We start from the raw sequence: 13726 nt of genomic DNA on the forward strand, positions 1-13726 counted from the left end.
ATAATACCTAGCACAGTTTTGATGTATAAATTACAACCTAGGAGACTAGAGACAGGTTAAAGTTTACCATGTGATGATATTTGAGAAAGGGAAGATTGTGGTAGTGATTCAATGTCTGACAGAAATATTGAAGGCCTGTGTATAGAAGAGAACAGTAGCTCTCTTCTTTCCAAGAGTGTGATTGGGTCGGGCTATGCCCCTCTTTGGTATCTGCATCTGCTTGGATGTAAGTTTCTCAAGAGAGAGGGCTAGCTTGTGCAAGCCATGTGCCTGTCACCAATCAAATTATAGTAGACTGTCTCTGACATGAAATTCTATCTCTTACCAATGCAAGCCACCTGAAAGGCTCTGGAGAGTAAGATTCTCAGCTTAGGTGCCAGGTCTGCCTTCAGGAAGATGTAAGTTTGTGAGTTCATAGGACAAAGACAGGAGTTGGTTTTAGAAAAAAGCCTAGCGGTTTATTCCTTGATGGTTTACAGTAGGATGCTGGTCTCTTTACACCTTCTCAGCAGAGTCTGTAAGGCAGCTTCAGAAGCTCTCTGGACACTGACGCAGGAGTCCTGCCGAAGAGCTTGGAGCCCTGAGATGGAAAATTAAAGGAACACGGAGAGTCAGAGCCTAGTAGGAAAAGCAAGCAAGCCAAGGCCCTGTTTATACAGCCCCATGGCGCTGCACAGGTCAGTTCTGTGGGGGACCCAAGTCAATGCTCACTTCCTACTCTAAAAGGTGAAAAATGATGAAGGATGTAGCTGGGTGGTAGAGTGAGTACTTAGGAATTATAAGTTTCAATCCCGAGGAGAGGGAGAGAGGAGAGAAAAGAGAAGAGGAGGAGGAAGAAGAGGAGGAGGAAAAGGAGGGAGAGGAGGAGGAAGCAGGCATGATTTTTTTTTGACCAATAGGTTTAGACAGCTGGAAAACTCATATTTGATTGGGAATGATGTCAGCAAAGAAGCTGAGCTGGAGGCTGCTATCAATTCATAGAAATTCTAGGGTCTAGGAAGCCTCAAACAATGACTGGATGCCAAAGTTTTCTACTTCTGGGCTGATCCAGAATTGGAGCAATCAGCCTCTCTTTTTCTAACAAGGGAACAGAAGTAGGTGTGCAAACTCGGGGTGATACTTACTCATGGTGAGTTGCTCTCTGTCTAATAGCTCCACATATTGGCTGGTCAAGTGGAGAATAATGGCATCTAAAGTCAACAAAAGAAAATGGTACTGATTTCACTATCAGGGGAAAGTGGGCCTGATTGGAGCCATCAGAAGGCAAATGGACTGATAGACGACTGGACAAATTATGTAAGTCTCCATGTGCCTCTGAGGCTAATGTGAGGAGAACTTCTATTAGGTCTTAAGCAATGTGCTGGGAAAGTGTTTACATATCCAGTTCCTTTGAAAAATTCACAAATTGGCTTTCTTGGGGTGAGGAGAAGGTATTGTCAGGTTTCAAACCTGCGTGAAGTAGGGTTTCTGCATTCGTCCAATTTATAATGTAATTAAGGCAAGGATGTGCATGATCCAATAAAAGTCGTTAGGCCTTGATATTAAACCTGACCACACCAGTGGGCCTTTTTACTGTGGGATGGGCTAGTTAGAAAAGGCTTACAGAGAACACTTAGGATCTCATAGGAGAAGAGTCTCTAGGGATTCACTTATTTTTCTATTTCATGGACTTGGCAGGGAGGTGATACAGGGAAGTGAAATGTCCTGGGTAACCCAACAGTATCAAGGGCCCCTCTACGGATGTGGATCTCCCTTCGATCATGCTGCTCATGTGCTCAGCTTGAGGATGCAGCATGTGGTTCACAGAAAGGAACGAGGCAAAGCAAAGTGTTTATTATGTGGTACCAGGCTAGGAATCCAGACTCCAGGAAAATAAAGACCAAAGACTTGGAAGCAGGGGAGAGCCTGGGAGACTTATGAGAACTGTCAGGTGTGTGTGTGGGGGGGACAGTGAGAGAATGTTGGTGAATTGGAAGAGACTATCGATTTTCATTTGTGAAAGAAAAGATAATATCACAAGCCCAATAACACATTTCTTCCTACTTCCTCCAGTCCTGTCTTTCTCTGCCATACCAGTTTCACGCTGGGGCAGCTTTCAAAGTAAAAACTAAGTGGAAAAGAACAGACACATGAGGGTCAGGACTGGGAAGGGAGCTCACCCATGAGCTTGACAGCGGCGCTCCTGATCATCTCCCAGCTGCTGTTGAAGAAGGTGAATGCGTGTGTGTGGAGGATCCACAGAATTTCCTGGTTCTTCTTGGCCTGGAAGAGAGGTGGCTGATTTCAAAGAGAGCAACTGGAGAGTAACCCTTACCGTTCCCTACGGCTCAGGAGAGAACTGTAAAGGTTAGCTAATACCCACAACCATTTGCTGACTGACTGAACGTTGTCTTATGGTCATTTCGATAAAGATTTAATAAGGGGGGCACTGGGGCTTAAAAAAAAACTAGGTAACAGACATAGTTTCAGGACCACAGAAGAAATGATCCTTATTGGTCTTGAGGGAGAGGGCGATGCGTGAGAGTACTAGGGATCATCGCCATCCTTGCAAGGGTATCCTGGCCCTGATTTTGTTATTTCAACAAAAAAACATCGGAAATATAACAGATGTGACCCAAAGAGGAGACTCCAGTCAGCTCCTTGCTAGAGACTGATACCAGTTATGTGTATCCTCGTGAGGTTTGTCTAGACTCCCGTCTTGCTATTTCGGTGGCACCATCTGCTGTACACTCACCAGTTTCATGCAGAATTGCCTGTAGAAATCCCTGGCCCGTGGCAGGTCCTGTTCAAGGAGGTGGTCTAACACCCCGTAGAGCTCCTGGAGGCCCAGGAAAGGGATACAGATGACTAAGACATCCCGGCAAGCCTAGAATACAGAGGGTTGGTGGTCACAGTCTGTGAGACTGGGGTTGTCTGCCGGAAGGGAATCATTTCTCACCGACACAGAGCAAGAAGCAGTAAAAGTCTGTGATTTGAAAGAAAGAAAAAAAGTGAAAAAGAACACTAGCGGAAGCCCATGAACTGTGGACTGGTGGCTGTGGATCCCCCATGGGACTGGACTGGGCCCTCTGGACACGGAAGACGGTTGTTTGGCTCCAACTGTTGGGGGCACCCAGGCAGGGGGATCAGGATCTGTCCCTGGTCTATGCGCAGGCTTCTGGGAATCCGGTGCCTGTGGTGTGACGCCTTGCACAGCCTTGGTGCAGTGGGAAGGAGCTTGGACCTGCCTAGGCTCAGTGTGCTGGGTGGGCTATGCTGACTCCCTATGGGAGACCTTGATTTGGGAGATGTGGGGATGCGGGGTGGCTTGGGAAAGAGGGCTGGGAGTGGTGGGGGAGGGAGGAGGGGGGATCTGTGGATGGTATGTGGAGTGAGTAGAAAATTTCTTAATAAAGAAAAAAATTCAAAATGAAAAAAAAAAGGTGGAAAAGAGACAAAACAGAATTCTGAATTGGCAAAGTGGCTTTTCCAGCTCACTTCTGAAGGGTGACCTCTGAGCTGGCTTCTGGTTCTCTGACCAGGCTCGCTGGTACTTCTCGGTCCTGGGGAAAGAGGAGGTGATGGTATCTGCAGGCCTACTTACAGCTCCAATCTTGGGGTTAGGGTCCCAGAGGTGGAGAAGGAATGAAATCATGCTCTTTTTTACTTCTTCAGCAAAAAATATCTTCCATCTTCTTCCTGTTAGGGATGCTAAATCCTCAAATAACAGGACGGCAGTCAGTCTCACATCATCTTGCTCCTGCAGTGACAAATGGATCTTCTCACAGGATGTCTCCTGCCAGCACCCCCTTGGTACCCACCACACCTTGTCACACTTCAAACAATGGAAGGAAGGTTTTATAATCTGGACACTGGTGCATTCATGTCACTGCCTCTGTGCATTCCAAGACTGCAATCCCCCAAATGCAGTTTCAGATGATGCTATGGAACTTAAGACTCGATTTCTTCCTTTGTGGGGACATGTGATTGCAGAATGACAAATAGCAGAGCTGGAAACAGGAGGCCAGGGAGGGTTCCCATTTGCTATATATTTTCATAAAATGCCCTGGTTGCATAATTAATCCTAAAGCTATGGGTCCTCTTATCTAAGCTGCATAAAGCCGAACACTCTTCTTCAAGACGCCAAATATTTTGTAAAGTGATGTTGCTCAGGAATCTTGGCATTGAGTCTTAGGTCAAACAAAAACCTGTCTTGGCCCTCCTCCTGTGACTATGGGAAGTTATCAAAAATCTCATTTTTTTTCTTTTGTCTAGGATAGTTGGAAATTATTTCAAGGAGCACAATGTGAGATGATGGGGGAAGACTGTTAGCTTGCATGTGTAACTTGTTGATGTGGTTCAGAGTCATAAGAAGAAAAAGAAGCAAGGATGAGTTCTCTGTTCAGGCCCACAAAACTAGTTTAAAAATTAGGAACTGTCTCTCAAGTACAATGTTCTCACTTTTCAGTTGAGGAAAATGGATTGACACTGAGCAAAGTGACTGCTTGAGGTGGCCAAGGGGCGAGAAGTGGGTGTGGGTGGTACTGCCACGTGTTTTCAGTTCTGCCCTCCCTTGAAGCATCATCATGCTTTGAGAATTACAGGAAAGCACTTACACACTGAGAGGAAGATGGGGGGAAAGTAGACCGACCACAGAACTGCATGCTTATCTTACAGCCAAATACAGAGGAGCAGAGGACAAGGCCTTACAGAGTTACACAGGCTTGCAGGAAGGCGACACCACTAGAGGAAGATTTGCACGTCTTTACTAACATCTAGGTTTTGTAAAATCTTTATTCGCATGTGATGGAATTAATCCCTATCAGGGGGTGAGAAATGACTAACCTGATAACCAGGAAGAGTTTGCATGCATTTTTTTCTTTTACAATAGCATTGTGTGACATTGTTTTAAAACTGTCAAGACTTGTAGCTTACTTGGGGCTCAGATCCAAGAGAAATATTATTTTTTTTAAACAAGAAACCAGGGAATCTAACACATGCGGCCCAAAAAGCAGACTTCAGTCAGCCCCTTGTTGAAGATTGATATCAATTATGTATGTATTAAAAAAATAAACCTTTTTCCCCCAGGAAATTCTACATTGGGTAGGAGCTCAGGAAGCATTTTTGAGGGTAACTTGAGAATTAAATTAAAGAAAATGGTTGGAGGAGAAACAGGCAGAAAGCTCTTATTATTGCCAGGCTGCACTAGAATATAAACAAAGCACAAAATGCAAAAACGCAACACTTTAGAATTATTGGCAGTGGGCATATATTATATATTAAAATTTGTAGATCCTAAGCTAATAAATCACCAAAATTTCAGCAAGAAAGAGAAATATTAAAAATCTGGAGTAAATAAATAGGGAAATGTTGTACTTGAAAGGTAATTTTTCCTTAAATTTGACTTAATACTTCTCAGACCTCAATAGGAATTTAACTTAGTAAGTGGCCTATAAAATATATAATGAATAGAAAAATTGGGTTTTTGAAATCAAAATGTTCAGTCTGGAGACCAGAAGGTAAGTAATTTTATGAAGCCTTAATGTTTAGGAAGGGAACACTAGAGAAGGCAGCCAGCAGCTCTCCTGGCAACAGGACTTGAGGAAATGTCTACGGACCTCAAAATGTTAGGTTGAAGTTGTTGTGAAGCAGATTTTCACATCCACAGCAGTGAATAAACAAAAAACAAACAAACAAAAACAAACAAAAAATACTAAAACATAGTTTGTGGAATACAGAGAGGAAGTGACTCCCCTTCACTTAGAGTTGCTAATTGATCTTTTGGGATCAGTCAAATAAGTTACAATTTATGAGCCCCATAATCCCTTCATTAGTTATCAGCTCTGCAGGTAGACTGTGAAAGCAATACATCATCAGTGAGTATGACTGTGTTCCAATAAAACTTTATTGACAAATGCAGAGTGTAGGCAGGATTTGGTTCATGCGTTATAGTTGGCTGACTTCTGGATGTCTTTGAATTTGGAAAGTGGAACAGATCATGTTGGAGGAACTAGGAATTGTCCCAGTTCATGTATTCCCTAAAGCAAATGAGGTGTGAGCAAATTATTTGGAAGATAAACCCAGGAAACAAACCTGGGGAATGAGAATATAGGAAACTAAAGAAAGTAAAGAAAGGAGCATTTGTGGTAAAGAAAAGATCTTTTGTGGGTGTGCTGACCTCACAGGCAAATAGTACTCAAACCTTCTGTGGAATGAAGAACAAGTCATTTGTTCAAGTTTCTTCCCTTGGCAACAATCCTACCTCTCTCTACTTAGGTCAGTTGTGTTTTTTTTTGGGCCAGGGAGTATGCTCAGGTAGAGAGATGTTGGGTGGGGGTGGGGCAGTAGCCTTTATGGAAGCTGTTTGCAGATAGATACCCTTGAAGTGCTGGTAGGGCACCCACAGTCTCCTCCATGTACTATCTGGACCCTCCTCTGTTCCTTCACTTCTTCTAGGGAAGGGACACTCCCAAAGAGTCTCACTTACGTCTTCAAAAAAGGTTCTGGTTTGCAGCACTATTTCCTTGAAGTAGAAGCTGATGTCTCTCTCTGTGAGCAGCTCCATGATCTTTTTCAGAGCCTTCAAGCTTTCACAGACGACTTCAGTGCGAGCCAAGTGGTATAGGCCTCTGATGATAGACTCTAACATTATCTGCTTATGCTTCTTCACCTGTTATGGAACAAGGTCTCCTAATCTATAAAATTGTTCCGTATGTCTCTTGAATGGGGTAGGAATTCCCAGGTATGGAGACTATAATGTACTTCACATGCACTTCAATCCCAAAGCTGTTCCTCCAGCTAGGTCATCGGGATTTTCACTTAATTTCCATGAAGCTACCAGATGGGGGTACCTGTTTAAGTCTACTTAAACAATTCTTTCCCTCTTACCTTGTGAGGAGCTCCACATGCTGTGTTACCCAGTCCTCGGATGGCCATTTGCCTCAGAATAGCATTGGAATCCCAGGCACTCTGATCCATGAAAATCAGTACATCTCGAAGATTTCCATGCTTCCAGAGGATTGGCTCCCTCATAAGCTGAAATCAACAAACTCCTCCCCTTTAGAGACCCTCCCTTGAGGGGACAGCTCAAGGCACCTTAACTGCAATTACTGATGGATCCTTACTACTGTGCAGCAGAGGAAGGACCCCCCCCTCCCCCGTGAACCACCAAATCTTGTGTCGGCTGAGCTCCAGATGTGAGCTACCCACAGGTCAAGGTAATGAGGACCAGAGTATCTAGATAGGAGGATTTTCTCAAATCCTCAAAAAGGAAACTGTAGCAGCAAAAGCAGAAGTTTCTGATCACTGCCCCTTCTCTGGATTGGCTAGTTCTTATGTCAGGTGAAGAGCTAGTGACATACTGGCTTTGTGTCGCCCCCCCCCCCCCCATTTATTATTCTCCCTTCCCTGAACTGGAGTTTGGTTTCCACAACAGGCAGGAGGAGGAGCTGGTTGAGAGAGGGATTTCCTTTCTCCTTCATGCTCTACTTGTGTACCTTTGGCATGAATGGGCCCCTTCACTACTAAAACTCCCCTTGGAGGGACCCTTTTCGGGGCTCCAGGTATCACTGAGCTCCATATCCTACACAAGAGATGTGGCAAGGGACCAGTGAATGTGCCCTGATGACTAATCCTCCTTGCCTCAGAGAAGAAAGCTGTGCCAGTTATCCGGTAGTTCTCAGAGGAGGAGGTGAGAGATGAAAGTAGGTATTCCATGATATCCAGTATAACCCCCTGTTGCCACACTGCCATGCTCCTGGAAAACACACATTTTAGAAGAGACTTAGTTTCCTCTAACGGAAGAAGCTGTAGCATACTTACAGGTTCCTCAAGCCAATATTTGTATCTCAAGAGAAATACTAGATGAAAGACTGTCAAGCCTTACATTTGAAAATGGCCCATCAAGTAGTCAATTTATTTAGTTTATCTAAAGTAGTTCACTTGGGTCATTTTCATTTTTGAAAGAAGTGGTAAGTTTGGGGCTGAAACACCCACATCTCCCCGCTCCTTCCCCTTGATCTGTGCTGATTTGATCGCTATCAGTGAGGTTCATCTTCGTTCTTAGCTTTTGTTTTTCTCTTCTGTATTCACTTCTAGATCATCCGCATATTACCTGGCCAGTGCACACACGCCTAGGTGATGGGTATCAGGATTGCTAAGTAGGTTCCATAGATTGTCGCCTTCATCAGATTCTTTCGCAAGGCCTTCTTTCATGGCTTGGGCTTGCAAGCATTTCAGAGTTGCAGTTGAGAGTCTAGAGGAGGTAGAAGATGCCACAGACGTAAACAAACCCTGCAGAGGAAGTTGTGAATTCCCTGGTTTATTCTTCCTACTTCTGGTAAGTTTCCAATGTTAGATTAGTGGATGTTGTTCAAGACAAAAGTGAGATAGTCTTATGCTCACACTTTGGTCTTGGGGCCAAAGGTGACAAGAGGGTAATGACATAAAATCTTGTCAACCGGCTGGAAGGAAAAACCATCCAAAATAAACCAAGCCAAACCCTACGAGTGGAAAGTGAAACAGAGCATATTTTACTGGATCTTTGAGATCAGATTGCATCTTACTGTGAACCTGTCGGTTGCCGTGATGTACTTGCTGTTGTCTGTGCATTCATACACGGTGTGTTTGGATTCAAATATGGCCCTTTAACCTGCTGTCATTTTGGTGAAGTTACATATATTATCACAGCAGCATGGGCTGAGTCTAAATGCTGTTTAAAATATCTTTTCAAAGGTTGCATTATGATCTGACATTGGAATGAAAAGCTATGCAAAAGGTCAGGGAAGCGGAATGACAAGATATAAAATGAGAATCTATACCTTACAAATCTCGACAGGTCCCTTGATGAATATAAAGCAAGCATTTAAAAATATGAGAAACATAATAAACTCCATGTTTTTTTTTGTTTTATTTTGGCATTTTTTTTTTTTTTGTCATATTGGTCTTATATTTGTTTTGATTTTTTTTTTTTTTTTTTGGTTTTTCGAGACAGGGTTTCTCTCTATAGCTTTGCGCCTTTCCTGGAACTCACTTGGTAGCCCAGGCTGGCCTCGAACTCACAAGATCCACCTGGCTCTGCCTCCCGAGTGCTGGGATTAAAGGCGTGCACCACCACCGCCCGGCTTGATTTTTATTTTTTTGTGTTTTTCAGAGAGAGCGAGAACATAAGGTTGGATGGGTAGGGAGGTTGGGAGGGTCTGGGAGCAGTTGGAAGAGGGAAATATGATAAAAATGTATTAAAGAAAAGAAAAGAAAGCTCTGACTCATTGGTCTAATGAAGAGTCTCCCTTTCCTTAGTTTTATATGGACTAAGATTGCTTTTTGTCAATTGCTACAGTCTTAGATTGGATGGAATATTCCAGTTGTTTTCTTTCTGCGCCCGTCATTGTCACAGAATTCCAACTTTCCCAGGAAGATCTTGAGAACAGACACAGCGTGGGCCCTCTAGGGAAGAAAGCACAGTACCTCACTCCTCAGGTGACCATTCTCAGCAGATACCTTAGGAACCACCAGGCCCGGAGCCACAGTTAAAGGACAATAACGCCTTGTTCGTTCCATAAGGGCTTGGCGCCAGGGCAGACGGCACAGAGTCTGACCTCCACAGCCCCTCTTCAGGAGCGTGGGGTCAGGAGCATCCAGGAAGCCTTTCCCTGACGGGCCACTTACCTGCAGGGGTCTGGGTACTGCTGCCGTTCCCCGAGCTGCATCACGCGTCGCCTTTGACTCAGGGTGGAAGTTGGCATTTTCAGGCCCAGCGAACAGCTGACCAGCTTCAGGAGGAGGGTGAACAGCTCTGGATACAAGTGAGTGATATGAGTCCCTGTTAAGATCACTTCATACATAGCACAGGCCACCTGAGGGAACAAAGGACCTCCCAGTCAAGCAGATTTCTTTCCTCCAAGGCTGCTACAGAAGCATGTTCTTTGTCTCTGGGAGCGTTTTTTTTTTCTAATTTAAGCGTGCCCATGACGAAACACACAGAAAAGGAACATAAAATGGCCTCGAAACGACTCAACAGGCTGTGTTCCTTAGGACTGCCATGGTGGCGTCATGACTTAAGGTGGACAAATCTTAGAAAATGGCATGCTTTCCAGCATGGGGGGTTTTCAATGATGACGACAACAGTAACAATCATTTGGATCTGGATATATTGAAGACTTATTTGGCAATATAATTTCTCTGGGGCTGATAAGAAATTGGCTTCTGAAAATGATTAAGCACAGACAACATGGCTGCCACATTTGTCTACTATGAACTAGACTATGGTTAAATTTAGGGCATTTTAGAGGTGTGGTGAACGCGCCATCACCTGGGACCAGGTGGGAGCAGGTCACAGGGTAGAGCACAGACAGAGGCAAGTGATCAAATGTCCAACTTACTGCAATTGCATCTATTCCGGCTATGTCGTCCTCCAACTTGGCTTCCAGTTTCCTTATCAGGGCTCTCAAGAGTTTGCCACTAGAGGCCGGGTTTTCAGCCAGTGCTTTCCACAATGTCTTTGTGTCCCTAGGACGACAAATCGGGAAGTTGACAGATAAGGCACAACTCTCTGGACGGTGAGCTTTTCCATCTGGCTTACTTTAAAATTGCATTATGATGAATCATGCTTGCAAAGGCAGATAGATATGCTTCTATGTCAAAATGATGGTTTGTTTAACAGCCCAGCATGTGGCTTTGGGTTTCTGAGGCATGTGAATGTCCAAACAGATGGAAACCAGAAAGAGGAGGAATATTAACTTTCAGTATGTACTTATTATAAGTGCAATGCATTTCTATTTTAAGATGAGCTTTTTTTTTGCATTCAACAAAATGCTTAGAAAACTATTACTTGTTGTTTAAATAGCAATTTTAAAAATGATGTTCAGGTGAGATGTTATCAACCTTTGCTATCTTTCTCTCAAACAATACATTCTTCCCAATGCCTTGTTAAGATGGTCTTTTCTGGGAGAAGAGGCCAGATGCATTCAACCCTACCTGTCAAAGGGCAGAGGCTTCTGTAGCAGGTTGACAACAACTGCATCCATGTGAAAACTGGCAATCTGGGAGATAGCTTCTAGCATAAACTGGAAACTTTCCTCCTTTTGTCTGAGGACTGGCATGTGATGGTAAGTTGTGCTCAGGATCTCCAGGAGCTAAGAAGAAACTTTAAGTTGTCACTTTCTCTCGACACAAATGGTACAAGGAAGGTACCCTTCACACTGTGGTGGGTGGTTGATGAATTGCCAATAATGTTAAAGACAGTAATTGTTTCTATGTAATTGTTTCTACGCATGACTCATTTCTCACACAGTATTAGTGGTGAACTGGGTATTTTTTTAGCCCAGATTAGTGAACACGAGAAAAAGGGTACACTATACTGGGTATTGTAATCAGTACTGTTGGGGAATATATTGAAAAGGAAAAAGATGCAATGCTTTTGTGAGAGAAGGGAGGGAATTAATAAAGCAGTTCAGTCATCTACCCAAGAGACTGGGTTCCAGGTGGTATAAAGCAAATGGTGGAATGCAACCAGAATGTTCTGGAGGAGCCATGGGTCTGAGTCTTAAGCCAGCAACTCTAGAGGGCAAGGCAGAGATGGTGGAGAGGGGCATCCTTGTCAGTAAGGACACAGTACAAATGTCTAGGTGAAAAGCACAGGGACAAGGGTGATGTCACAGAAGAGATGACGCCAGCTCCCAGAGGACAGCAAATGCCGGTCACTTTTCCTAATTGGGATGTTAACCAGTGACAGTGGGGAATACTTTTATATATATTCAGATTTTCTATATGGGTAAGGGCATGAATCTTTGCAAAGATACTTTGCCTCTACTACAATTTTCTTTTTTTTGGTATGGATATTAAAATTAGATACTTATTATAAGCATAATATTTTTATCATAAGCGTAACATTTTCTAAATTATTCAAAAACAATGCAAGCATCCCTCAAGATGATTATCTCAAAGGTCCAGTTCAAAGATAATTGGGGAAGGTTTAATTTCCCTTTCAAAATTTTTACTGTAGTTTGTTAATCAATCTCTCTCCTTATGCCAATCACACAAGCACACAGGGATTCCATACTTATCAACTATAATTTCCCTACATCTAGCCTCATGCCTAACACGTGGTTTGCCATGTTTTTTTTTTTTTTATAAAACAATTTATTGGAAAGTAACTAGGACAGGAATAATTTCTAATAACCTTACTCAAAGCTATATAATGAGGATGGTTGACAATGGGATGTGGGGTAAGAACCTCTTTCCTTCAGAGATGGCCTAATTTAGTTTCTCTTTCTTGCTGGTTAATCTTGGAGTAGTGTCTCTTATCTCCAACTTGAGAAGTCAGGATAGAGTGTCTCCATTTGGAGCTCTTAACAGAGACTCCTGAATCTAAATTCTGTTCTTTCTGCTTAAGCCCCCAGCTGTGACAAGGGACTGAGCACTTTCCTCAACCCACTGTCAACCTTGCTTTCCAGATAACATACACTAATGGAGTGGGAAAGAGCAATATGAAGAGCAGCAGTGAACGGGAGACCCTCCCAAGGCTTAGTGGTCATCTCAGAAGAACCCACCTATTGCAGAATATTATTTTAAGATGTGCTACTTTTGTTTATGTTGCATTTGTTTAACTCTGTGAAGCTGTGTTACTTGCCTGTTTAAAACACCTGATGGTGATTAATAAAGAGCTGAATGGCCAATAGTGATGAGGGAGGAAGGGTAAGTGGGGCTGGCAGGCAGAAAGAATTAATAGAAGGAGAAATCTGGGAGGCAAAGAAGTAGCCAGAGAAGGAGTTGGACATCAGGGGCGAGCCACCCAGCTACACAGCCAGCCATGGAGTAAGAGTGAAAGTAAGATTACAGAAGTAAGGAAAGGAAAAATCCCAGAGGCAAAAGGTAGAAGGGATACTTTAAAGTTAAGGAAAGCTGGCTAGAAAGAAGCCAAGCTAAGGCCGGGCATTTAAAATTAAGAATAAGCCTCCATGTGTGATTTATTTAGGAGCTGGTGGCGCTCCCCCCCAAAGAGCAAAGAGCCAAAGAGTAAAAAAAGCAATAACAACAACACCCATTTTCCTGCCTTATAAATCTATTAACTCAATTTCAAGGGACAAGAGCTGTTTCCCTTGGCCAGACAGAGTGGGAACCATTTTGAGGTGTGTGTGTGTGTGTGTGTGTGTGTGTGTGTGTGTGTGTGTGTGTGTGTGTGTATGACAAAGTCTCATGTATCCTGGGCTGGCTTTGAAGTTCATATATAGCTAACGATGGCCTTGAACTCCTGAATCTCCTGTCTCCATCCTCCAAGAGCTAGGACTACAGACATGTGCCACTTTGCCATGTTTATGCCATGCTGAGGATTGATGATAGGGTTTTGTGCATGCTAGGCAGGTACTCTCTTGTGTTTTGAAAGTTGTTATAATAATTAAAGATTTAGCTAGGCCACCCAATCTTGTTAACATATAGGTTGGGACTCTGCTGAGGACCCAAAACTCTTGCCTGCTTCCCACTAGACGCCAATGATTAGAGGAAGAACAGAATGGGAATTTGACTTGGCACTCCAGAGCTGCTAGAATCTTGCTCTGTTACATGATTGGTTGTCAGTTCACCTGATCTTCCAGCACAGCCCCATGCTCCTTCAGGGCAGCAATCATCCATATACCACAGGCCTTGGTGCACATGGGATTGAGAGTTTCCAGACCATCCAGTGTTTCCTCCAAGAACGCCTGAATTTCTTCGTTGGGGATGAATTTGCAGATAATCTGAAGATATAGCCACA

The 13726-nt window shown here is 43.5% G+C and overlaps 1 protein-coding gene across 2 annotated transcripts in view; it reads right to left on the reverse strand.

Annotated features, from left to right (window-relative positions):
• Positions 1-432: 432 nt before the first annotated feature.
• Positions 433-13726, reverse strand: part of Mroh2b (maestro heat like repeat family member 2B) — a 57302-nt gene continuing 44008 nt past the window's right edge. For both annotated transcript variants that reach the window (XM_042261489.2, XM_076551843.1), the window contains 13 exons: positions 13557-13709; positions 10954-11111; positions 10359-10485; positions 9646-9833; positions 8093-8233; positions 7621-7735; positions 6868-7014; positions 6467-6649; positions 3584-3739; positions 2735-2866; positions 2160-2262; positions 1125-1190; positions 433-580 (listed from right to left, as the gene is read on the reverse strand). In XM_042261489.2, coding sequence (XP_042117423.2) covers positions 474-580; positions 1125-1190; positions 2160-2262; positions 2735-2866; positions 3584-3739; positions 6467-6649; positions 6868-7014; positions 7621-7735; positions 8093-8233; positions 9646-9833; positions 10359-10485; positions 10954-11111; positions 13557-13709 — 1776 coding nt within the window. In that variant the 3' untranslated portion in view covers positions 433-473. The remainder of the gene's footprint in view (positions 581-1124; positions 1191-2159; positions 2263-2734; positions 2867-3583; positions 3740-6466; positions 6650-6867; positions 7015-7620; positions 7736-8092; positions 8234-9645; positions 9834-10358; positions 10486-10953; positions 11112-13556; positions 13710-13726) is intronic.

Source organism: Peromyscus maniculatus, chromosome 15 (genome assembly GCF_049852395.1).
Source record: "Peromyscus maniculatus bairdii isolate BWxNUB_F1_BW_parent chromosome 15, HU_Pman_BW_mat_3.1, whole genome shotgun sequence".
NCBI classification, from domain to species: Eukaryota; Metazoa; Chordata; class Mammalia; order Rodentia; family Cricetidae; genus Peromyscus; species Peromyscus maniculatus.